Here is a 27,628-nt window from a genome sequence, read left to right on the forward strand (position 1 = left end):
TTGTGGAGGCAGTAGAGAGTCTCATCAAATGGCTTTTTTATTAAAGTCACTGAAGAGGAGCAGAGTGAACCACTACTCCTGAGTGAGTTTGGTCTGCGTAAAGCTCTTTTGCAGTCAAACTGTGACTTTGATCAGACTTTCTAGCAATCCTATGGGCACTTCTCTCAGAAAGTTATTTTGATCTTGCCGAATTAAAGTTGACCTCCAATCTTTTTAATAACTCCAGTTTCTTAATTACATTTCAAACTAAGGATGCAAAAAACAGAAAAGGCTTTGTTATTTCTTATAGCAGTCTGGCCAGCAGCGTAGAGAAGTCCGTAGCTGCTGTTGTTGGGGCAAAGTTGGACGAGACAGTTTTATAGAGCTTTGAAATTTGCACCACCTGTGTATTGATTAATAATGATTGTCAACAAGCCATATCTCTAATGAACTAATTAAAGTCTGAGACCTTGGAAAAGCTGTCTTAGAGATCAAGTTTGTTTGGGTGCCTAAGGCCTTGACAGCATAACTCAGTTTCCTTTTCTTTTATAAACGGACAGCTGATCCCTCTTTGGACAAACTTAAGAACCAAAACAATAGTTTGATTGTGTGGACAGAAGATGAAGTTGCTGAACATAACTTTACAGAAAAAGACGATGCGAGCCCAGGGGAAAAAAAAAGGTATACAGGCACTATTGTTGTAATAGTTTCCAGTTTGTGCTCATTACACAAAGCAACAGAGGGTACGAGCAAAGTAGGCTGAGACACCCCAAACCTGTACACACCTTTGACGTGTACACAAAAATACACTGAGGACTGAGTTTTAAAAAATCCTCCCATTGGAAAGTTGGATTAAGCGGGTATAGTTGGTATAATTGTTGTTGCACTAGAATTGTTTGTTGCTCTCAATTTGGTTGAGAGATGGAAGTTGTAACCCAAAAGAAAATAATAATTCACACATCTCCTTTTTGAGACAGATAAAGAAATCCAAACTTTTCCTAATGTGGTGTAAGTAACTGATTTTCTAACTTGATTATTTATTACATCACTTCTTTTCCCCTTATATAGCCTACTGTTTTGGTAGAAGTAAGTAAGTAGTGTGTAGTTTACCTAAGATTGCCCTGGATTGTTTTAAGTGGTCCGACATTTGTATATATGCTCCATGATTTTATTTTTTTTTTAAAGAAAATTCCAAAAAGAAAAAATAGCGGAGCTCAAAGCCTCATCTTAAGATTTAAAAGTAAAATGTGGCATTATTTATAAGGTCCCCTACATGACTAAATAGCTGATATAAAAGTTGCCCCTACATGACTAAATAGCTGATATAAAAGTTGCCTACTCAGTTTGGAGCTTGTCAGCTCAATGGTGCACCACAGCACAGCAGCTCTTTGGCTTCTGGTCAAGATTTCGTTTTAATTTCCAAATTTTCGGCACCTGACCTCCATGTTGTAAATCTTTTTCTTCTGTTACAGCTGTTGTCATTTTTATTTTATACATTTCAGATGAAGTCAGATTTTTGTTGAGTCATGCTATCAGGTACTTGGTAGATGGGTCAACTTGCAGGGAGCAGTTGTCATCACAGTGGTATTGAAGCCAGAAACCAAGTGACAGATGAACAACTAAGAGGCTTTGGCCATCACCTGGATGGACATGTAGACCCTCAGGGAATATGTGGCATGATTATCGTGGACTTATGATTGCAGCAGAGTCACTTGCCAGCCACAGGGGGAGATAGCTGATGACATATAGTTGTTTGTCTTCAGACAAAAGGGGATTTTGGCACGTGCTAGATTCTGAATTAGCTCCAGTGCATATGAATAAGTAAGACAGGGCCTGGATGCCAGAAATGATAGAAAACATAATTAGAACAACATTCTGATCAGCTTTTTATACTCCAAGTAATGTGATAAAACTGATTAACAGATGTTAGATATGGGACTCCTACAGTAAAGGCGAATACTGGATGTAATAGATGAAGGGCTTACTGTAGAATTTCCGATGCTAACGGAACTATCATTAGGTGAATGATGAGTACAGTGCTTTAGATAAAAATCAATAGCCAATCAAAAATAATGGGTAAAGGAAGGTGGAATGGTCGACAGGAACAAATGAAGGGCAGCCCTCAAAAATGTCACAGAAAAAACAAGGATAGATACACTCCTGGTACTTGTCATATATATTTTTGTGACAATTAAAAATTATGTACATCTACTTCTTTCTCTGATCAAATGAATTTAAAATAATTATCGTCTTTTCAGCTTTTTGTCACCATGGTGATGTTTAATCTCATTCAGCTCTTGTTGCATACTGTGTAAATGTGCTCCTCGCTACTTTGGTAGATAGATCTGATAGTCAATCAAGATCCAAATGGCTATGTTGTTCTTTGAAGAAAAAAAATAAACATCTGTCGTAGCTGGCGGGTGTATACAACAGATGGATCTGGCATTACACATTTGTTTGATTAGTATTGGAAGCCCCGAGTTTGTCAACCCATGTGGCGAGTCAGAAGTAAGATCTAAAGAAAAATTCTGAGAACTCCAGGCTAAAGACACACCTCCATTAAATAGCCTTCATAGCACTGACCTGTTACTTAAGCTAAAGGGCTAAGATATGACCTGAAGAACCCACTGGGCACTCTAGAGCAGCAGTGACAAATAAACGAGGCAAAACTCAAAGTGAAACCCAGTGTGAAGCCTCTAAAACAACTCATAATTCTCTCTATCTCCAATCAAAGAGACCAATTTGGACTCTAAACATCTTTCTCTCTTAGTGATTGACTTTTTAACTGAAGAATGAGGTTTATCAAGGGCAAGAAAAGCTAGAACTGGCCATCCGAGTTGTGTAACATGAAGGGAAAAAGGCTGTGCGCTCTGATAAGAGCATCACTATATCCCTGTTTCTTCTAATGGCAAATACTATCTTAACGGTATTAAAAACTGAAATGAACGACAAAGGTTGTGCTTCACACCATCAACATGTCTAATCTTTTAGTTTTCAATGCCTGCCATTCCAAACCCCCCTTTTTCCTCTCCCCCCTCTTTGCCCTTAGGAATGAGTGTGAGCGTGTGTGTGGTTGTTTGTCTCGTTTGTCTCTGTGATTCTGCGATGGACTGGCGACCTGTCCAGGGTGTGCCCCGACACTCGCCTGATGACTGCTGGGATAGGCATTTGAAATCACATAAGACTTGGATGTGTGTTTGGTTTTATGCAAGTGAGCATGGGGATATTTACTGTTGATCCACTAAAAGAAAAGTCTGATGTGCCTGGTGTATAAAATGCTTGAATTTCATGAGAGAACAGTCACACGTATTCAGCTAAACGTGTCAAACTCAATATTTTCCATGTTTAGCATAGTCGTTCATCAAACAAACTGGGATAAATAATGAATGGATGAAGAAAAAATGATAATATTTTTACAACAGAAAACAATATCTCGTAAGAATACAAAATATTCAATTTTTTTTTTATTCAGGTAGGATTTGATACTTGATTTATTCATTATTACTTTAGTTCTCATCCCTCTTTCCATTTGCCTTCTCAAGCTTTGAACAAAGAACGACCGAGCAGGGATCAGACTGGGGATAAACTCACATCTTGGATCGTTTTTCTTTTATTTTCCAAGTCTCTGAGCCACTGTGTTCCATTTACTGAGCACTCTAAGAGCTACGCTTTTTGTCATTCATTCATTTAGTCCGGTGGGAAAATTCTTTCATGACACATCACTTAGTGTTATGTGAAGCGAATAAACCAAAAGGGACATACTCGACTATTCTGTGCATAACTCGCACAAAAATGGCATACTTTTACTGCATGAATATTACACCTGGAATACGGAATTCAAATACCTACAGTGTTGCTAGTCACTTGGATAAAGGATGTTGCGGTTAAGGTTGTGTGATGTGGATTTTCAAACGTAGGCTGTATGAACAGTTTGGGGGGTTTGTTGTAAATCTGCAGTCAAATCTTGAGTGGCAGTTGAAGGACTGAGCAGGGTGACAGCTTAGAGAGTGTGGAGTGTGAGCAATGAAGAGCGAGTTGGCTGCCTGAATAGCAAAGCAGACAGCAAGGCCCAGGCTGACGGCATGTTGGAGAGGAAAGCTGGAGGTGTGGTGCAGTGGGAGCAAGGGAAGGCTGGCTTGGCTGGAGGCACAGCTGGCAAAGTGTAGCTGCATGAGGTTGGTGGTTGATGAAACACATGAAGATAAGGACCTGGAGCATGTTCACAAGGAGATATTACCAGGAAGTTCTAGCAACATGAGAGAACATAGTAAGAGAAACCAGGTGAACTCACAATCTACATGGTCGTAATTAGTAAGATTGTCAGGGTACTTCTTAGTTCGTTAAAGCGTGCAGGTCCACCCACACTGATACCAGTTCACACTATCTAAAAAAAGGACAAACTGGGCCAAAACAGCTACTGAAATGTGTGAGGTAAGAGGGCAGAAGAAAAAAAGTGGGAGCAAAAGGAAGGCACAGCCATAAGCATGTCAATTATGATTTATTAGCAGCCAAACTCTGAAAATTACTACTATTATTTTTCTTGCTTCATCAAAGTTTTATTGTGTTGCACAACGCATCCAAAGTTCACCATAATAACAGACTAATCTGCCACTCTTCAGTTTGAAGTTTATTTTTTTGCACAGTGTTGCATTTAATTCAGGCAGAGCAAGAAAAATAATAGGGCTCTCTTTTCTAGTCAACAACCATCGAATATGTCAGCTGAAATGACAAATGTTCTTGGCATTTATTTGCAGCTGACATAAAAATAGAGTCACTCAAGAGGGTCTTATTCACTCGATGCCTCTATAAATGATATGTTAAATGATATTTTAAAAGGCTTTGTATTCTGGGCAAAGAGCCAGCATACACCCCGATTTATGGTCAGTGGAGAAAACATCGGAATAAATAAGATTTGTTTAACAATGTTATAGTAACAGTGTGTAACAGTTATTGACATCTTGTGGTCAAGTTGGAGACTACAATGCCAGCAAAGAAAAATTCAGCGCATATGCTGACATCAAACCAAGCAGTAAAGGCAAACAATCTGATGATGCAAGCCAAAAAAATTCTGCAGCTAAATACATGTCCATCTATTTGTAGCCTCATTTCAATAGATGTCCATTTATATCCGCATAACATCTATTTTTCTTATTCTTATTTTTTGTGTTCTTAATCAGTTTTTTATACAAACTGTACAAAAGAAATAACTGTAACATTGTTTAATTGTTTAAATGACAAATTGTATTTGGTGCACCAGCATCGATCTCAAATGCTGTCCACCATCAATCTAGCAACAAATTGCCTCTGTATTTGTAGGCTACATCATCTGCTAAGTAGAAATTAAGCAACTTCCCTTTCACTTCGAAGACATTTGTTCTTTATCAGCAATTTCCACATAAGGAAAGCCACACCAACGACTGTTGTTGGTTTATGTACCATTGCTTGTTTTTGGATTATTTGATCCTCCACTTTTCAAATGTGCATCCTCTAATTACTCACAAAAAAGGCCTCTAAAACCATGTATTCCTCAACTTTCTTCTTGATCTGTTACTTTATGAAAAGTATGCTTTTTCTATAGATGTGGGTGTTTCATGGCAGTAGGTATAGTGCAAGATGGTGGTGCTAATATGGCTGTTCTACCTTGTAGAGGGACTGGATGCAGTATGGGTAGACTGGATGGACTGGGTGGTCTACTACATTTGGAAGCTAGGATAGGTAGAAAGGTATAACGATACCTTAATGACATATTGGTAAAATGATCTATGTTTTATTAGTTCAGCCTTTTAGGATGTGAGAATACATTTGATTTCCATCCAATAATATTATAATTTATTTAAAGGTTTCGGCAAAGTGAACATTGTGAATGGGCCACAAAAAGGGGTCATTTTTACTGCAGTAGCCAAAGTCTAAATACTTGTCCCACCATCAATAAATTAAGACTCACCTAACCATGACAATGAGCTGATTGAGTGCTGCTGAATGATGACAGCATCAAGTGGCTTCATGTTTAAACTGCGTTTTCCTTTATGGCTCAGAGAACATGAACATGATTGATTTAGATTTGTGTTTAATGCTTATTGCTGAAACCTAACCTATCATAAATAAAAAGCTAAGAGGCACCCAACCCTATCATTTGTCAGACTTGACTCCCAAACATTTTAATGGACGCAAAAAGATGGACACAATCATCCAAACAGTGATGTCTAGTGTGCTAAATTAGGGCCAAATTTTCAGCTGACCAATCACAAAAAGCAGATGAAACCATTTTGATTCTGTTGAGGCATGAAGGTTTTGAATTGCCTCTCTTTATTTCTTGTTAAGTAATGATACTTGACATGAATTTACTGATAAGTCACTGTCATTTCGTCTGAGCAACACAAGTGAAACCACAAAGGTAGCAAACATGCAAATTGAATCCATGCGTGCCATATTTTTGCTTGTGAATATTCATCAAGCTCTGCTTAATAAATCTGCTTTGGTGCATGAAGAGTGAGGTAGTATCGTCTGTAGACACATAGATGCTCTTTATTTCTGGAGTACTGTCCACCAAAAATAATATGTACAACACCTCTGGAATGTTAAGCTCACTTAAAATGTGCCAGCAGTTTTTTTCACTTCAGCACTTAACTTCTAGTGCTCCACTTAATGGAGTAAGGTAATACTTTAACATCAGCCACAAGAGGTGTTGCAGGTTTTGTTATTATTACTGGTGGACAGACTGTAGGGTTATATAATTACATAAGGTCCCTTATTATGTTACATTTTGCGTGAACTATTCCTTATTCCTAGGTCTGTAAGAACAGGACTCTCCCCTTGCATGTCAACAAGATCCACTCTCTTGGAACATCTGATCAGTTGTCACATTATGAGGTCATTTGAAATTGTGTAAGATTTTTAAAAGGCCAAAATGTCATGCCGTGTTATTGATGATGCACAACGGAAGGGCTGTAGAGGTGGTACTCAGTACTGACTGAAAAAGCAGTTTCTATACTGCATAAATCCTTCTTTATACCATTATGGATGAGCAAGTGGTTGCTTCCGGTGAACTGAAAGTGGTTAAATACTTCACTATAAGTTGAAGATCAAACTGTGGCCAAATATCTCTCCATTTAAGGAAATGAGTAGTTCTGAGTTAGATGCGGAGGTTAAACTTACATTGAAGTTTTCATATTTAAACATTGTTGCAGACCAAGCTCTCTCTGACAGAAATGTGCCTTTCCATATAAAAAAAAACTACTTAGCAAAGGCTAGAAGCGCAAAACAAAGAGGCTGAGATGTTGAACGAGTCTACAAATTGCACACAAGCAGATCTGATCAAGCATATGTGATATAAACAGGAAGGGCACAGAGCCATTATTGTGCAGCCCACAGGATCTTCTGCTCACATCACACTCCTAGATAATACACAACATCTCCATAGGTCACATGACCATGCCTCAAAGGGCCAGAGCCGGTTTGGCAGTACAAGAGACACCTACACAGTGTTAGGCAGATGGTTTTAAAGTGAGAAATGATCAATTTCCAATCCAGGTAAAAGATTGCTTTGCAGAAAACAGTGATAGGTGCAAAGAGAAAAAATAGAGCAGAAACCATTTGACAGATTAGTGACATTTTCTCTTCTTATGCAGATAAGAAGAAAATGTAAGGGGATGGTATGAATAGATAGGGAGCTTGCAGGGCACATGCCACCCATTTATCTTTATCCATCTATTCATTTCTTTTCCACACCATAGACAATCCCTCTCGATATAAACCATTTTAAAGAGATGAACGTCCATCAAAGGCAAGGACAGTACCCTGATGTGCCAGCTTTATGATCTATAAAGAGAAAATGCTATATGATAAACATCTCTCCTCTGAGGCATGTCTTCACTGAGCCAGTGTAAGTAAAACACTTTATGCTTCTGCTTCTTTCAGGATTGGTAAAACAAGGCAGAAAACTCCCAGCAGACACTTTCATGCAGCTTATTATTTTTGCTTATTTGTATTATGGTTTCAAGAACAAAACCCCTAAACATTCACTTTTGAAAATCAAAGAGCATTTCATTTGCCTTGCTTGGGCAGTGTTCTTAACATGATCCCAGCTTTGTAGTTACAACCTGTATGGTTCTCAAAATCTTTTTAGAGTGACACATGAGGTAAGAGCACAAGGCAGGCATGACATTGGGTTTATGTTGCTGTGAAAGGATGTGATTCACCCAGGCATCATTCTTAAGCTTAAAATATCATCAAGACTCCCGCGCTTTAAATGTCATCGTTTTACCATTTTATGAGGGAGAAATGAATCATGTCACCTTGTATAAAAGTTAAACCCAGGTTTTTATTTAACATGTAGGAGGTAATGTGGCTGCTCCTCACGCAGTGGAAAGCAAGGTCGAGCGTGACAGTCCCTGCGAAGTCCAGAGTGTTACAGAAGCACTTTCCCTCAGACCAGTCAGCATTATGCTGCGTTTTGTCATTCAGCTTCCTCCAAACATGTTTCTGTTCATTTATCATCTGGACAAACTTTTGTAGTATAAAAACTTTATTCATCCTTTGTGATTAAACAACTTGTAGACTGTTAACTTGAGATGTTTGCTTTACAGAGGTATCTGTCAACATCTGATATTCTAAAAAGAATCTAAGCACTGAGACTGAATAAACTTGAGCTGAAATGACTGTTTGCTGTTGCGGTTTTCATGTTTGCAGTTTTGGCTTTCCATATGTGAAAAGTGAAATTACTATAGCATTGGGCTAAACCAAATGTTAAGACTACATTGTATAACACAACTTAAATGCTTCAGTGGTGAATGGTGTGGAGACCGGACACAATGATAATGTGTGGAATTTTAAAATTCATACCTTTTGAATACTTTTTTCCCAAAGTAACCTTTTTGTGTAATAAAAGTAATACTTTTGTGCCAGAAAATTTCTCTTCAGTAGCTCTAACCATTTCATTCTTGAAGGTTATCACAAGGGGGTTTGTTCATGAATCAAACATTCCATTCCCCTTCTGGCTGTTAACAGCCTTTTCCAATTGAGTGCTTAAAAATAAAAAGTCCCGTCAGACCTTTGACTCCAATATGAATGTTTAACCCGGTTTCAGTACAGAATCCGTGTCCGCATTTAAGCAGACATATTAACACCTCATAAAATATCCTCTGATACCAAATTAGGCAGGGATCTGAAAACTTATTTTGGTGCCAATGAGATAATCGGGAAAAGTAGTTAGATCGACTTTAAGTAAATGCATTTCTCAAATGGAAAAATGTTATCAAATAAGATGACAAAATACTATTTTGTTATGTAATGATATGTTAATTTGAAAGTGACATTTTACACTTTAAGTTGGTCAGGATACAACTTCTAATTACTTACTAATTTTTATGGAATTATGGATTGTTACAAACATAAAACAGTCACTTAACGTATCTGTGCGAATGGAGACAAAATCATTCATTTTCTTTTGCCGTTTAGCATGACTTTCAAAGTCATGTATTTCCATTGCACGTCTAGATCATGTGTTTAATACATTTTGTGTATTTAGCTGAGGGGATAGGAGTTGGCAGCCTGTAAAAAAAAAAAAGAAAAGGATACTTTGACGTGATACATAATCACAGTGTATGTTTTATTGCAACATTTTATCAAATACAGAATAGAACACGTCTCTACTGCCAATGTTTCTCTCGTCAGATACCGAACATAAAGCAAATCTATATCCCGGTTTTTCGTACCAAAAAGTCAGTGCTGACAAAGAACTGGGAGTGTAATTTATCTTTCTGCAAGCGATTTTTAATTAGAAAATCTACTTACTCATCAACAAGTGTAGCCGGTCAGGATACAGCTCTGCTGTAGTAAGTTTGAGATCTGCAGCAATCCATAGGTTTTGTTTTGCTGTTTTTCTCTCTTCATGAAAGAAAACCCCTGTCTGCTGCCAGCATTACTCTGACTGTTACATTTTAGAGTTTAAATGATTACATTTTTAAAGGCAGATGTCTTCGCTAAACACTACATCGACAGTAATATGTGACCTTATACTAAAATTAGAAAAAATTTGCTTCTCTCACCAACACTCTGCCCTGTCAAGACTGTACAAAAGTGTGTGCATACAGGAAAAAGACACTCCACAGGTAGCTTAACATCTACAAACTAAAGTGAAGCCATTGACCTTCAGACAAAGTAGTTGACTTGTCAGGTTGGCTCAAAACTTGTACACGGTGTAAGAAAGTTGACATGTTGCTGGAAAAGGACTTTTTTCCAGTGAGCAAGGTGACAAGACAAAGATACTTTGGAAAAGGTCAATTCAACTACATCCAAACCTCCTGAGGATATGGCAAAGAGGTGTGTGTGCTGTCGTTGAAGGTTTTCTAACCTTCCTATTACCTCTGATGAGAAATTAAATATAGACCTTTCTTTTTCTGGGAAAGTGTTTAGCTTCTTCTGCAGGAGAGGTCAGTCAACACCACTCAGCAATTTTGGTCACGAAAGACCCTGGACAAAGGGAATCTAAAACATTTATACCTGAGGAAGGGGTTTTGTTCTTTTTTTTTTTTTTTGGGGGGGGGGGGGGGGGGGTTAGCGTATTGGAAAGCCTGTTGTGGGGGTTTCTAAAGCAGTTCTAAGAGACGTAGAATTTACCATTACAGTGCATCACCCTGCACAGAATGAATGCCTGCATTCTTTTTTGCACCCAAACATATCCATTCCCTTGGGAAAAAAGTTTGTCTGTTTTCTGGGAGTATGTGTGTATAGGTCTGTCCTGGTGTCTGACACTCAGGCAGTCAGCAGCATGGCTCAGTGAGAGAGATGGCTTGATCACTGGACCGTGGTCTGTCTTATGCTGTCAAACTCTTTCTCTCTCACACAAACACACACACAAACACGCTCTACTGAGCCACTGAGGCAGCCAAGATCATAGACCTCTTTGGTGTTGGTTCTACACCATTAAAGTGGGGCTTTTGTATAAACGAACCAAGGGGGGAACATAATCTCACATTGAAGCCTGTAAATCCCAAATACAGAGGCGTTTGGATGTGACAGCTGCGCATCTCGCAGTTAACTTTACTTGATTTACACACTGTCTTAGTGTGAGCTGTATTGAACAGATAAAGAGACGTAAGTGCTTTTAGCTTCCTGCACACATAGAGAAGAAACATTCATGGGCACCTTGCAGGGATTTGATTGAAGTTGACTTTAGTTTAACCTTCTGACTACAGGTGGATCCTTTCATTTTAGTAATTGACAAACATACAGGTACTTTTTTTGTGGTGATTAACATTCCCTTGGGGTTACAAATACCCACTGTGTTATGTGGTCACTTCTCATAGCTTGGCTTCCGAAGTTTAACAAGGAGGAGACTTCAATAGCTTTCAAAAGTATTCACCGCTCTTGGTGTATATCCTGTTTATTTGCTTCTCACCCTGTAATGTCAAGACTTTTTGGGGGAACTTTATGCATGCATATGTATATGTATAGCTGTAGTGTCAAATAGTATGTCTCTATGACCTTGCCACAGCAGTTTATTTTCCATTTTTCAAACCAAAACTGCCTCAGCACTTTTAAGTCAGATGGGTTCTGCTGGAGGACAGCAAACTTCAAGTCATACCACAGATTCTCAATTGGATTGAGGTCTGGGCTTGGACAAGGCCATTCCAATACATTTAAGAAACTACAGAATTGCAGCAAATCTACTGCTCCATGTGGCAGTTATAAAGTACCATTTTGTGTAACATCTTTTGTTCAGAAACATTTTTCTGGAAGCAAAGGCTTTTTTCTGGACACTTTCATAAAGCCAGCTGTGTTAAGTGTACAGCTTATAGTGGTCCTATGGACAGATACACAGCCTTCTCTGTGCAGCTCTCTGCCCTTTTCAGGGTTACCATTGGTCATTTTGTTGCCTCTCAGATTAATGTGCTCTTTGCCTGGTCATTCTGTTTCAGTGGATGGCCCTCTCTCGGCAGGTCTGTTGTGGTTCCATATTCTTTCCAATTTTTTTCTCATAGATTTAATGGTGCTCCATGGGATTAGATACGTTTTACAACCTAACCAAACACAACTTTTACCTGACCTGTTGCAGACTCTGGGGCCTTTAAGAAGAGGTGTGTATATATATATATACAGTATGTATATATATATATACATTATATATTATGTATATCTACTATGAAAGACAGGTGGATCTCATTTGACTAATTATGTGACTTCTCAGGTAATTGCACCAGATCTTATTTTAGGGGCTTCATAAAATGCATTTACTTGCATGCACCACTTTTCCTTTTTATTTTTCAAAAGCTTCACTGTTGTTGTTTTGTTTTGTTTTTCCCCCATTTGGCTTCACCAATTTAGACAATTCTGATATTTTTTTTTTCTACATGAAATAATGAATTGAAACTACATGTTGTAATGCAGAGTGATTAGAAAACGCCATGGGGTGTGATTATAAGTCACTGTACTTTACTCTAGTCCTTCCTTTTTCACTGGCTACCTGTAAGCTTTAGAATCGATTTTAAGGTTTTATTTGAATGCTCTGGCTCCTGCCTTTATATGTGGCCTGCAAACTTCTGACCGCTGTTTATGATCACTCAGCCGTTGAAGTCTCAGCCCAGAGATAAAATCAGGAAAACTCACCTTCTTCTTTTTATGTAATCCTAAAACTCCCTTTTTTATTGCATTGTAATTTCCTTGCTGGTGATGTATGATGTAATTACTTGTTCATAATTGTGTTATTTGTTTTTGTTAAATTAGTTTTGTTAAGTTCTATCTTTATACATTTTTAATACATATCCTTTGAATCATTCTTTAGGTTCACTTTGTAGCTTTGTTTTCCTAATGTGATATATGCAAAATCACTGAGACATTGAATGTGATCATATCAAAAGGACCTCTGGGGCAAATACCCATGAAAGTGAGAGGAATAGAACGATATTTTCAAAGCCAAGCATAAAAAGTCACAGTCAAACTTTAAGTCAGTGTATATAAGAAGGTCTGAGGGTGGTATGACTCACAATCAAAGATTTGAACCACCTTAAGCATTTAGATTTTGTTTTCTTTATCACCAAAATTATATTTATAGTACACATATAATGCTTGGGGCTGCACGGTGGTGTGATGGTTAGCACCTTAGCTTCACAGCAAGAGGGTTCCTGGTTTGAATCCCAGCTGAGGCCTTTCTGTGTGGAGTGAATATTCTCCTTGTGTATGCGTGTGTTCTCTCTTGAAATCTTGCTTCCTCCCACCACCCAAATACATGCATGTTAGATTATTAGACCCTAAATTGACCTTAGGACTGAGCGTGAGCATGCATGGTTGTTTGTCCCGTTTGTCTCTGTGTTGCCCTGTGATGGACTGGCGACCCTTCCAAAGTGTACCCTGCCTCTTCGGCAGCTGGGATAGGCTCCAGCCCCCCCACGACCCTAAATTAGATTTAGTGGGTATGAAAAATGGATGGCGATAGTAATATTTCCAATTATGAGGTTTGTTGAGGATCAGTATGCAGTTACATTAAATACCTGTGAAAAGCATTTTATTCTACAGAGGATCATGGCAAAATGTTCTGGAGGGGAGCTCAAACCCACTTTGAAAGAGTTTTTAATTGCAAAGTTAACTCGCATTTAAAATTGTTTACAAATTGTTTACAAATTAAACAAATGGATTGACCTCACATTTGAATGTTTTCTTTCTGTTGTTCATGTTCATGTTGTTTATAAATCTTTTTGTCACAATAAAACAAGAATAGGAGGAAGCCCAGTTGAGCATGGATACTGAATCTTTAATATCCCTTTTCAGTAAAACACTTCACAAAACATGTATTTTCAGACAGAATAAAAGTAACTATTGGCTAATCATCATCCTTAAGTACTTTTACATAATTAGCAACAGAGACAAGTTGGAATATATGTTTCATCTTCACAAACTCCAGCTTCTCGCCCAATGACAGCCGGGATGGGATCCAGCCCCCCCCCGTGACCCTGAGTTTGATTAAACGGGTTTAGAAAACGGATGGATGGATCTTCTCAAACTTAGCAAAGTTCTGCAACACGAGATCAAATGTACAATGACGTAGGATTTCAGACTGCTTTTCTTATGTTGGATTTGACCAGTTCAGAGTCTAAATTAGTTCAATTTTAACTTTAATTAGAGTGTGTATATATTGTAGCGTATACCCAGCCAAATGTATTGCAGATATAATTCTTTTATGAGCTCATTTTTTTAAATAGCTCCAAAGCTGCTAAATTGTTGCCCACAATTTACATTAACAAATAAGAAACATTGCTTATCAAGTATGTCAATTTGTGCTGTAGAAATACAGAAATTTGCATCTCTAACTCTTCTGCCCTCCTGTTTTCTTCTCATCCTTCTTCCACCGCCCTCCTCCCCTTCATTCCCCTTTCACTTCTGACAATCCTCTTTTCCTCTTCACCATTTCATTCCCCTCAGATTTCTGGCCAGCACTTCATTTGAGGGCCAGAGTGGGTTTATATCCAGAGAAAGTCACAGTCAGAATATCATCTCAGAAGCCCATCACTACATCTGGTCGCTCCAGCTGGACCCCCTTGGCCAGCCAACCTGGACCCGCTTGGGACGCTGGCGCAGTGGGAGAGTTTTGATGGATCAGGGGGCATGGCCAAGTCATCCAGGGTTGGGAGGCGGAGGGGATTGGCGCCGATCCACACGGGTGCACATGCGCGTGGTTACACTGGTGGAGCATCCATTTGTATTTACCCGTGAGGTGGATGGAGATGGATTGTGTCCAGCAGGCCTGCTGTGCTTGGATCCACTAACCAATGAATCCTCTGTTTTGAAAAGACTTTTCCAGAACCTTGAAGGACACAATGGATCTGTTCCCACAGAGCTGAAGAAATGTTGTTATGGTTACTGCGTTGACCTATTGGAGAAGCTGGCGGAGGACTTGGGCTTCACTTTTGACCTCTATATTGTTGGCGATGGGAAGTATGGGGGTTTCAAGAATGGTCGCTGGACAGGTTTGGTGGGGGATCTGCTGAGTGGCGCTGCTCACCTGGCAGTAACATCTTTTAGCATTAATTCAGCCAGGAGCCAAGTGATTGACTTCACCTCACCCTTCTTCTCCACCAGCCTGGGAATTCTGGTTAGTATTGCCATTCTCTTTTCTCTCCACATCTTACTCCCTGTTTCTGTCACTCTTTGGCACATCTCTCCTTGCTTAGTCTTTAACCTCAACCCAACTCTTTTCGCTTGGTATGCTGGTGGTCACTATCAATATGGCAAGCTTTTATTACTGCAAGCCCCACGTTATTGGATTCTTGCAATTCCCTGGGGTGGGGTGGTGATTGTACAGCATTGTGGGGTGACCCTATTACTACAATTACTATAGCTTGTCTCACCAGGTGACAGACACGGTGATGCTTGTAATCACTTTCTCTTCCTCCTACAATTGCCACTGCAGAGGGAAATGTTCAGCTTTATTTACAGTGAATGTCTTTTGTAACTTCTTTTTTTTTTCAATTTCACCATATCTCTTCTAAAAACAACAGTGTCACTAACAGTGTCTTTAGACATTTGTATTCAGTGACATTAGCAACAGTTATGGTAATATTTATTTTCCATATAAGGCTGACATTACTTTTCTTTTTAGCAGATACACTGTATAAATTAGATTTATTAATCATTGTGCATATGGGAAGTAGAGTATTTTCAAAACAAATAAAGAAAGAAAGTGAATCTTTGACTACCATTAGCTTCCTATAACTTTGATTACAGCACACACTCACTGTAACATTGTTTTGATAAGTCTATGCAGTGTCAAAAAAATTATTTCCATCCAGGGTTACAACAATTTTTTGTCAATATTTCACACTGATGATGGGAGAGTCAAATCTCTACCTAAAGTCCTGTACAGCACATTCTAAAGACACTCAAAGTGGTTCAGGTCTGGACTCTTTGGTGGCCTAAACATATATGATGTCTCACGCTCCTCAATCTACTTTTCATAATTTGAATTCAAGGAATGTTGATATTGTCCAATTGGAATATGCCCATACCATCAGGGAAGAAAAATTTATTGATGGATAAACCTGGTCATCCAGTATATTCAGGAAGCCCACTGGCTCCATTTTTGGGCACAAAACACGGTGAACCAAGAAGTGACCAACTCAAGCAACCTTATACATAATTGTGTGTCTTCCAGTGTGGTTGTTTAAGGAATGAGAATCAACTCACTGCATGAGTTTGAAATACAGGTGTAACATATTATTCACAGCAGTACTTTTTGGGAGGCTCCTATCTGTTTGCATAGTTAAATCCAGGTGGTGACTTTTTTCTCTGGTCAGGCAGTGTAGAATAACAATGACATTTGACAATGACACATTCTCCACTTTTGTTCACAACAGTCCTTAATGGTTTTCAAATCTCGTGCCCTCACCTGTCTAGGTTCGTACTCAAGACACAGCTGCACCCATCGGCGCCTTCATGTGGCCTCTCCACTGGTCCATGTGGCTCGGCATCTTTGTCTCCCTCCACGTCACTGCTGTGTTCCTCACCCTGTATGAGTGGCACAGTCCATTTGGGATGACGCCACGCGGACGCAACCGCGACCGAGTGTTCTCTTTCTCTTCAGCACTCAACGTGTGCTACGCTATTCTCTTCGGGAGAACAGTGGCCATCAAGCCCCCAAAGTGCTGGACTGGTCGTTTGCTGATGAACCTTTGGGCCATCTTCTGTTTGTTCTGTCTGTCGACCTACACCGCTAATCTGGCTGCTGTCATGGTCGGGGAGAAAACTTATGAGCAACTGTCCGGGATACATGATCCAAAGGTACAAAAGGCAGTAGGATGCAAAATTTCAACTTAAGACAACTATGTTTTCCAGGCTTGAATCTAATTTATTTTTTTTAAGTTGAAAATGTTGAAAAATAGGTTTAAATTTTTTTTCTATTGACTTTTTTCTTTCATTTTTCTTTTTTTATGTTACTCAGCCAATGTATTTTTTAAATTCCTTACCACTGGAAATGGTAAAGACTAGGTAATTGGGTTAAGGTGATTTTTTTTTTTCTCACTCACTAAATTGCAAAAATACACAAATCCTGAAGCTCATCCTATTCAAGAAAAAAGGAAAGCAGAGCAAAGAAACTAATCATCTCATAGAACCAAAGAAAATAAGAAACAGTGAACTGCAATTTAAAATGCTACTCTTGATTTGATATAAAGGTATTACAGGTAACGTCTTGCTTAATTTCTTTCTCTCTGCAGTTGCATCATCCCTCTCAGGGATTTCGATTTGCTACAGTGAGAGAAAGCAGTGCAGAAGACTATCTCAAGAAGAGTTTTCCTGAGATGCACGAGTACATGAGAAGATACAATGTCCCAGCAACACCAGATGGCATAGATCATCTCAAGTAAGACAATAAGATACAAGCTACATACTGTATAGCATGCAGGGACACATGAAAGTTCAGTTCAGACACCTGGATCTGTAGTCTACTGATGCAGGTTCTGCAGTCCCTTTGGTAAAATTCACCCAGCAGAATTATCTCTTTCTGTCATCATTCTTGATGAAAATCTTTACTCAAAAAGAGAAGATGTGCCACAGTTGATAAATAGGCAATGTACATATGTGCACAAGCAAAGTTAACATTTTTTAAAAAAGAAGAAAAAATATTTAATCCCTTCTGCTGTCGCACCCCATTACAAGCCTGCCTGTTCATATTCAGAGCCCACCCTTCTCTTTACCCTGACACTGCTGTCATCCTAAGCCGCTTCAACATTCAACTGGCATCCCTGCAGAGCAATGCAGAAAGTAGTGTGAAAAGGCAGCTGGAAAGCAGGCCGAGCCAAGGACACGATTTGAAAGGATGAAACAAGATTTTTTTCTTTTTCTTTTTTTAAACTGAGCTTACTAAACACTGATTAGAGTGTTGAAGTAAAACTGTCATCTTTAGAAAATTACAACTTGGCAACAAAACCGAATACAAGTCCGCTGCAGAATAACCTCCAGGTCGAGGTTTACTCCAGCAGGGACAAGGCGCTAAATATCAGTAATATATCATGTGTATTTTGGACACAAGGAATTATACTATGACTCTACTGTGTACTGCAATGACACGGGGATACCATGAAAAATCAACATCAACAAAGGGTCTAAAGTAAACTGGATTTTGGGATTAGTTTGTTGGCAGTGTGAGGAAAGAAAACAAACAAAAGGAATGTAAAGCTCTCCTCCTGGAGCTGTTCACTCTCTTCCCCAAGTCCCACCAATCAGATAAGCATTGATGCACACTTCATTCGTTGTATAAAAAAAAAAAAAGATGGACAAATTAATCTGCTGCTGCCAGTGCAGAAGTGCCTTGAAGTGCAATACAACTAAAGGCAGCAAGGCTCCAAAACATCTCTGACTCCACTGTACTCACATTCTGATCTGTCTGGTTGTCATTTTGAAAATAACTCCATAACTCATTACATACTAATCCTCAAATAATATTCAATTGGCTTTGAAGTATTACTCTCCATCTCCACCCTCTTATCTAAATAATGCAATTCTGCTCTTTAAAAACCAAGATAGTAGCAGCAAAATGCCAAACGCGAGACTTCAAGATGGCAGTTCACAATCCATTGCTTGACATCACGGTGTCTTCATCTATCTTTTATTTAGAGTCTCCATACATGTAGATGAAACTGAATTGACCACACCCACAGCAGTTTGCCTTAAAATAATGAAAAACAGGGCTGAACTACTGTGTAGCCAATATTTAATACACAGCAGCAAATCTGCATTGGTAAATGGTAAATATACTTCTACAACCTGACCAACCTCAAGAATACATTCAGATATTACAAGAAAATTAAGGTAGTAGCTTATTGATCGATAGCATTGAATATGTACAACATAACTCCAGTTCAATCAATATTACTTATTGGCATGAACATGTGCTTCTTTCATTCTTTTACACTAGCCCCAAAAATGCTCTTGCTAAATGCTGAAATTGAATTTGTCCGACAGGAATTTCAGACTGGACGTGCGTGAGCATTTTTTGAGACTCCATTTTGAGTTTCTCTAATATGACCTGTGACTGGCAGAAGTCTATGGTTGATTAGGTTTTCTGAAATCGAAAATTGAAAACAAAGCCAAGAGGAGGTGCATGAAACTACTGTAGGTTCCTTACATTGTAGATACAATGTTATTATTAAATAATGAATCGATTTTTGGACAAGACATTTGAATACATTGCTGGACAGAAGCAGAAAGAAACAAGCTTTATTCTGATTGTATAAACTAGTTTATACTAATCTAACTATGTAGCTTTTGTGTTATTTGCTTAAGATGTTGTGAGGTATGGTAAGACTGCAGGCTTGGCAAAATCCCAGGTGTCTAAAATGAGAGCCAATTTCAATTTGAGTAAGTGTTGCAATCTGGAATTAAGGGGTTATTGAGAAATAAACAAACTTGTGCTGTCAGCACTTACTAAAAGCTGGAGATTATGTACCATGCCTGTAGAACGTGAGAGGCAGGGTAAATAGACCTTTTTCAAAGCAGACCTCTTGACATTCAAAGGCACAGGTGTCTAAATGATGGCTGTTTTCCTCTTGGAAGAAGGTCTTGCTGGTTCGTTGGCAAATTTTATTGGTGCGCTAAAAGAAATAAATGGTCACTGGTCCACACTTATGTTGCACAGTTTGACTTTATCAAAGTAATTAATGTGTTTTCCATTCACCAGTCCACACAAACACTCATACAACACTTCATACTATATATTTGAACTATATGTAACGATGATAATATTGAGAGTATTGTGGGTTCAGAGTCTTTTAAAGAGACACTGATAAAAGGAAGGGCTGGAGGTCAAACCGCTGATCTTTTGATACAAAGAAGACCACTCTAGCTCCTAACACCACCTGAGCCACAGCTGTCCCACGGAAACTGTCACATTTAATTGTAGTTATTGGTTCAAAAATGGAAAAGTTGTATTTTTGTTTATTTATTTTTTCCTTGTTTTGGTTTACTCACTCTGACAATGATTTTGCTCCATATCTTTACTTGCAAATCCTCCAGTAAGGGAGAAAACATGGTCTGTATTTTAATCACTTGTTAAATGAGCAGAAAAAAAAGAGACGTTTCTGCGGGGTTCTTAACAGATCACTGACTTATTCATTTTTGGTTAAAGAGCTCTGACGTCATCAGCTCAAGTAAAATATGACCCACGAGTCTGTTTCAGTCACTCTGTGTGTGCATTTATTACTGACATTTATTACAGCAAGGATAAAAATTCAATGGAAAGTGAAGCAAAAGTCAACACTCAAATTCAGCTTTTATGTGACAATATTAACCAACACTCTCTTCTACCAGATTTTGCATCATAGTCATTTATATCAACTTCCCTTGATTTATTATTAGAGGTCTGTTAGCAGCTATAACTGCGACAACTCATTGCAGCCCGTCTAATTTATTATTCAAGCATTTGGAAAAAGATGACTGACAAGATCATTATCAGTCATAAGACAACTATTGAAGTGTGTTTCTTACAGTGGCTGACACATCCTCTTTGATAGACAAGACATTTCATTATAGTCTGAAGACTTTTCCCTAACCAGTTCCTGAGGTTAAGCATAAACGGAACTGGTGTATTTTACAGTGAATAACACCTCAGTCATTTCTTCTCACTAGTTGTGTTTTCCATTTGTGCAATCCGGATGCAAGTGTGCAGTTTTTTTTATACATTATGAAAAGATGGTGATGCAGGAAAGGACATAATACTTTCAGTCATATTGGTTGCTGAGTGTGTTGACGTGGAGAAAGTGCAGTGGTCATAAAATGTATTCAAAACCAAGGTTGTAAGCAGCAACCTGTTCAAATCTGTAATAATAAACTGCCAGCATGTGTGTGGAGGATAGAGCAAGGTTTTAAGCACTGTCCTTGACAAAAAGTAAAACATACAGTGAAGCTTGGGGAGTCTTTGTAGCATTTGTATCCCAGTTGGCAATTGTTAGATCTGATTTGTAAAAGCCTCGTTCAGTGTGTAGTGACTTAATGTCTCACCTCTATATAACTGACTTGTGAGGAATATAAATAAATTGGCAGAACTTATAGACAAGCTGTATTGGCAAGGGGGCCAACAAAAGAATTGGAAAAATGGAGACCAGCCTGAGAGAAATGTGAGATTCAGACAATGCAGAAGGTTGGGTGAAATTCTTTGTATCATTTACATCCCACTTTCAATAACTGCAGCAGCTAGTCTTATGAGTTCAAAGAAGAACGGCTAATTTTTCATGCCTTAGTCATTGCTTTAAGTTTCTTTTTTTTCCCAGTACTTATTCTTATGTTTAGTGTGTTGGTGCTTTATCATTTAATGGACCGTTGATTCTCCATGAAACCGTGCTTTATTGATTCAACATTCACCAACCCATGAAATGAAATATGAACAGTTTGCATCTGAGACCAACACAAACATTTTTATTTATAGTCACTGTTTACAGTAAGGTGATGGGAGAGACGTGAAGACAGAAGCCTCTGCTACTCAGAGCCTGGGTTAGATGCAGAAAACTGCAGACTTTCATGACTAAAACTAGGTGTGCATGTACATCCTTCTCACCAGAATGGTCAAATTACAAACAAGATACTGGGTCAATCAGCTTTGTATGGAGACGATCTCAGGGGAGACACACATGTACAGCTGGAGCATACTGTCCTTTATGTTCTCTCTTGCAGCCCATAGAAGCCTAAAGGAGCACACAAGCCAACTATTGCACTTTAGAAATCTCAAGCAATCTCCAAGTATGACGCTTTCTTCTTAAAGGTGCATTAGCAAGGCCTTTCAATATTCCCAGTCTGCCATTCTTGCTCACAACTGTTATACAGAGCTGCAGTTATTTATAGCGTCAACAGTTATGTAAGAATATATAATAAAAACTCATGAGAAAAGAAAAAATATCATCTAGTGTTTTATGTTAAATCAAATTTTGGACCACAGAATGGTTCAGTAAAAATAGTCTTTTTTTTTTAGAAGATTCTCACAATATTTAGTGAGAGTCAATATGTCAGACCAAAACTTTGCTACAGTGCAGCTATGTCTGAACATAATGCACACTATAGTGTCACATAATTGATACTAATTATGTTGCATATTATGCAATATGGTGATTACTGTTGGGGATTACCTTAGTGATGACAATAGTTTTGTCATGTTAACGTATGACAACATGCTGTGTCGATGAATGCTGTGATGCACTGTGAGACGTGTGAATGGGTTCCAGCAGTGTGGTTGAGAGCTCATCATTATACAATATTTATACTCTCTGCATTGTGTTTCTCATTGGAGCAATAGTCTCTTAACCTCATGAAGCAAATAAAGACTTCTACCATGTGCAGATATGGAAGTAAATGTTTTCAAAGACAATGTTGAAAGTGGACTATCATTTCAATAGTTTTTCATCAACAAGTGTTGGCGATATTTTTTAAATGATCAGGTTTTTTTTCCTGGCTCTGACCCTTCCAACTCTCACTCATCAGTAGCGTTTCTCTTAGAACAGTCGTGATGTTTTTTCAAATTCTGAGAACACATTATTTTACAGTTTTAGACATGAAAGGGCTTCTTATTTTATTACACTGATGAAAGATCAGCAAACTAACCTGAGACTTTCTGAGCCTGCTTTTGTTTTCGTTGTATTGTTTTTTCCTAATTACATCATGATGAATTAAAAAAAACAACAATGGTCCTTTCTTATGAAGACTTTGTCAAACTGCCATTGGTATTAAGAGAGACAGTTTACTTTCTTGGTCCCAAATCTGGCTTTGGTGCGCTGAAAAATGACCGGATGCTTCTTTTTATTTTCGCTGTTACATATACTGACCTTACTGTCTAACAAGTAAACACAAATAGCTACTCAAAACACACATGTACGGAGGGAGGAGAAGCAGAACACGTTAAATGAGCTAAAGCCGATATTAGGTTTAGTTTTCCTGATGCAGCAGATCTCTTTTTTCAGCGTGCAAAAGTCCAGAATGCTTTGAAACCAACAAGAAATTTGTCTAGTGTTTGAACAAAGAGCTTACATGTTTTGTTGTATTCATGTTGTCTTCCAATCCTGATTATTTGGGGAAAGTTAACATGAAAATTACGCTGGAGAATCATTATTATCATCTGCGTCTGAAAAAGGTAAATTTTTAGAGAGAAAAATAGACGATGAACACCAATATGTCTCCACTGAGACATAAGGCCTGAAACACATGATTCAACTGCAATTTGATGTTATAACTGTAAACATGTTTTATCCAAAGTAAAAAAGCTTGACATGTGCTTTGTTGTAACTTAGCCATTACAGTGAAGTTACAGCTTGAAATCGCTACAGCTACACAGCAGAGATAATGCTAGTGTGAGGAAGAGATAAAGCATGGGGGTTTGTTCACTTTTTTTCAGTGATGATTAGCAAATTTACTTTGAATTCTTTTTATTTATTTAAAATGTCATGTTTACAGTGATATGTTGCAGCGGACACTTACAGAAGATCTTTTGCTGTACAATTACAGGGCTGACCCCCAGAAACTGGATGCATTTATCATGGACAAAGCCCTGCTGGACTATGAGGTCTCCATAGATGCAGACTGTAAAACATTAACAGTCGGGAAACCCTTTGCAATAGAAGGTAACACGCAATAGTTTATTATATGACAAATAAACTCTTAAGGCATATCAATTGAAAATGTGTCTGTGTTGTGAGTCAATGGAAATAGACTTAGACATGACTCTTCATTTATTTCCTGCCTAACGTTTCCTCCACTACGGCCATCTTTTGATAAAATGCTATTTCGCCTGCATGTTAAAGAGAATGTGACCTAACAGCTGTGGACTGCACTGTTTTTAGGAGCTGTGAAATGTGAGCATTGAGCACAGCTCAGCCTGAGACCAAATCGTGTTTCTTTTTTTTCCCCGTTGCAATTCAGTGGAGCAGAGCAGAGAAAATACCATTCCATATCGCAGAGTTTTCCCTTCAGTTTACAATTCAAACTTTCATTTAAAAGATGTAACCCAAAATCTATTTAACTTGACTACAAAGAGTAGTGTGTTTTCAGATTTCCTTGGTTTATAGATCAAAAGCTTTGCGATCTTTATAGGTTTATTGGCAAGCGAGTTATGGTGTTAAAAATCATATTAGACTAAATTCATTCATACCCTGGCATCACCGTTGTATTCACATGTAGTGGGTCTTGATTATGATTTGACTTTTGGAGGCCTCTCTGTATGACTGCAGACTTACTGACCATGGGAGCTTTAGAACAGCCTAAATTTAACAATATCAATCACTCAACATTTGCACAATAGTTAATCTTTTGGCTTTCAAAAGATTACATTCTCCACTGTCTACAGTTAATCTCTGGTCCTTTTAGTAAGTCTCTTCCTCCCACTGTGAAAATGCTCCCATGGCAGCTGAGTCCATTACAAGCCACCACAGTCCCAGATTCCAGTGCTGTTGTTAATTACTTAATGCACTCTTAAGCCTTCAGGATACAATGCAAATCAATCAGTGTGGGCAAGGTACTTTTGTAATTGGCTATTGCAGAATATTTCACACTTTTCTGGCATGCTTAGACAAACAGAGATATACTCCCAAATATCCATGTCTTTTTTTTTGTTTTGGAAAATAATGTTCTTCCAGAAATGGCCAAAGCGTAAACATGGCCATTTTTCTTCTAAGCAACAGTTCCCCCCCCCCCAGCTATGACGGCAGCATGAAGATGAGGAAAAAAACTGGTGGAAATATACTTTTGCTGTTTTGACAGAAGAGTCGTTGTTAATCAGTCTCTAAATTGTTTGTGTGTCCACGGGCAGGCTATGGCATAGGCCTCCCTCAGAACTCTCCACTCACCTCCAACTTCTCAGCGCTTGTTAGTCAGTACAAATCAGATGGCTTCATGGACATGCTACATGACAAATGGTACAAGGTTGTGCCCTGCGGGAAGCGCAGCTTTGCCGTGACTGAGGTGAGTGCGGTGGTGGCAAAGGGATTGATTTGATCATATTATCATTCTTTATACTACATGAAAAACAACTGATTTGATTTGATTGCAGAACACTTAAATAAACTTAATTAACCATTAATAATACCATAAACGTATGAAGATGCATTTCCTGTCACTTAAATAAATGGAAAGTTATTTTCTTTTCCAACAGTCTTTTTTTTGGCATTACTCTCAACATGCCTTTCCTGTACTTAGTAAAACCTCCATGTACACTAATTGTTCTTTTCTAATTCACACAGTGGCCTCTGACCCTGCAGCTGCCAAAACAAGCTATGTTCACATAATAATCGTCCTGAGCAATTTATGCCCTGTGATGTATTCTGCTCTGCTGTTACGGAGCAATTACCTCTTTTTGCAGCCTGGCTATCTAGCCTAACAACTGGGACTTTGGAACCCCTGAAAGGGCTCCAAGCTCTGTATTGATGCTGTAAAATCATCTTTCTATGTCTGTATTATATTATTTTCTTCATTTATTTTTTCAGTGCTGTTTGGCAGACAGTTAAACTTCTGTTGCTCATACAAACCCAATTCCGATAAGGTTGGGACACTGTGTGAAATGTGAATAAAAACCGAATGCAATCATATCCAAATCTAATAAACCAATATTTGATTCAAAATAGAATGTAGAAAACGTAAAATGTTGGAACTGAGATGTTTTACCATTTCATGAAAAATATTAGCTCGTCTTTTTCAGTTTGTAAAAGGTCTAAATTGTAGGCAAGTTAGACTGGCCAGACCATAGCTTCATAATAGAGCAGTCCATCACAATAGATGCAGTATCTGGTTTAGCATTTTCCTGCTGAAATATGTCATCTGGATGGGAGCATATGTTGCTCTAAAACCAGCATTCCTTTCACCATTGATGGTGCCTTTCCAGGTTTGCAAGTTGCTCCGTAAATGCTAATGCCCCCTCCATACCATCGGAGATGCAAGCTTTTAACTGAGTGCTCGTATAACAAGCCAAATGTTCCCTCTATTATAGTTGAGAGGACACAGTGTCCTTGAAGTCTGAAAAAAAAAATTCAAATTTTGATATTTGCTAATATTTTTTTCATGAAATAGAAAAATGACTCAACTTTTGATGTGTTTTCTATGTTCTAATATCGATAACGTACAGCATTTAAAATATTTTCAAGTAACTGCAATTTGTTTGTATTTATATTCTAATTAGAACTTGAATTACATCAAACTAATTAAGCACTAAAGGTATATGCCTGTAAATTACAGCATCACTTCATCACCTGCTATCATGTGATTATCATATTGGTAGAAGAATGAACTATATGCCAAAGATGCAATATGATCACAGTGAGACATTTTCCCATGTCTGGCAACTAGACGAATTGTAGATATTATCTATAGCAGCAGACATTCAAATTGCTCCAGGTACATTTCATTTTGCAGCATCAAACCTCAGTCTGCAAGAAAGATGTTTAGCCAATATTTTTTATGGGCTTATTTTTTCATTGAATATCACATTCACTGTTTTTTCACACAGGTGCCTTTTAGAAACCACACGATGGACCACTACTAGATCTCAAATTATAGATAAAACCTCGAAATCAGTAAACCAAAATGATGTTGAGGCTCTGTGTTGTTCATTTCAATGTGGTCAAAATGAAAGCTGAACAGTATCGGCACGAAGTTCATGATGTAAGCAATATGAATTACTGACAAGCCTGGCTCAGTTTAGCCCTGCTCAGCGCTTTTCGCTTACATATTTATTTATTTACTTTAGCAATCTTTTTATTAAGCCTGCAGATTCTGAAAAGCTGAAAAATCTGATGGATTGGCTTCAGTGTGGCAGCCAAACTCTCTGGCAACCCTTCAGCTCTCTGTCACCCCAAAGAGGTTGATCCCATTTCAAGTAACAGTATCAATACTAATAAATGGCACATTATTCAATTATCTAACACTGTAAGAGCTAAATGCAACATGAATAAAAAGGAAATTGTACTAAAAGGGATAAATATTATGAGGATAATTTGCTTTATTAAAGTTATTCACAAATTTTTGTTGCATAGCTTTGTTGGTGCTAAAGGGAATTATTGTTCAATATGGTTGGTGTGAGTCAAGATGTGTGAGTGTTACCACGAAGTTGTTGAATATATCACAGGCTTACATATGCTTAGATCCTGCTTTTGAGTATAAGATAGACGAGGTTAGATTAAAGTCAGAAATCCCATCCTGACTGTTTTTTTTTCTTTTCCAAGGAATTTCCACGAAGTTTAAAGAGTATTCCCAAGCAGTCACATGCGACTTCTGTCTATACTGTCCGATTTACAAGTAGTCATCAACTCCCACTCTCCAAAACGTCTTTATAGCCAGCCTGCCAAGTTACAGTACTCCAGTGATGAATTTAATCCATCATGTATTCTTTTCCAACATGACTTTATAATGCAATCACTGCAGCCGCCCCTGTATCACACACTGTTCTGTAGTCAGCATTAAAATTATGCTTATCAGAAAATTCTGAAGAAACTGCAACAAGTGGTCAAACAGGATATGTAGAATGTTACGTTTGGAGATGGCTACATTTGCGGATTGGTGATTCTTAGATGTTTCATGAGACACATTTAGATCGTCGTGTGTGCAAATCTAGTTGGATGACCTATTGTAAAACTAATCTGAGGAATTTTTCTCAAATTCAGGCACAGTCAGTAAACAGCCCAAAGCTGTCTGAGAT

At 38.3% G+C, this 27,628-nt stretch overlaps 1 protein-coding gene across 1 annotated transcript in view; it reads left to right on the forward strand.

The window, feature by feature from the left end:
- grin3a (glutamate receptor, ionotropic, N-methyl-D-aspartate 3A) overlaps positions 1-27,628 on the forward strand; it is a 49,308-nt gene that overhangs the window by 11,530 nt on the left and 10,150 nt on the right. The window contains exons 4-8 of the mRNA XM_075456521.1: positions 14,395-15,064; positions 16,366-16,749; positions 17,184-17,329; positions 23,452-23,567; positions 24,752-24,903. Of these exons, the coding sequence (XP_075312636.1) occupies positions 14,395-15,064; positions 16,366-16,749; positions 17,184-17,329; positions 23,452-23,567; positions 24,752-24,903 (1,468 nt within the window). The remainder of the gene's footprint in view (positions 1-14,394; positions 15,065-16,365; positions 16,750-17,183; positions 17,330-23,451; positions 23,568-24,751; positions 24,904-27,628) is intronic.

This window comes from Odontesthes bonariensis, chromosome 22 (assembly GCF_027942865.1).
Source record: "Odontesthes bonariensis isolate fOdoBon6 chromosome 22, fOdoBon6.hap1, whole genome shotgun sequence".
NCBI classification, from domain to species: domain Eukaryota; kingdom Metazoa; phylum Chordata; class Actinopteri; order Atheriniformes; family Atherinopsidae; genus Odontesthes; species Odontesthes bonariensis.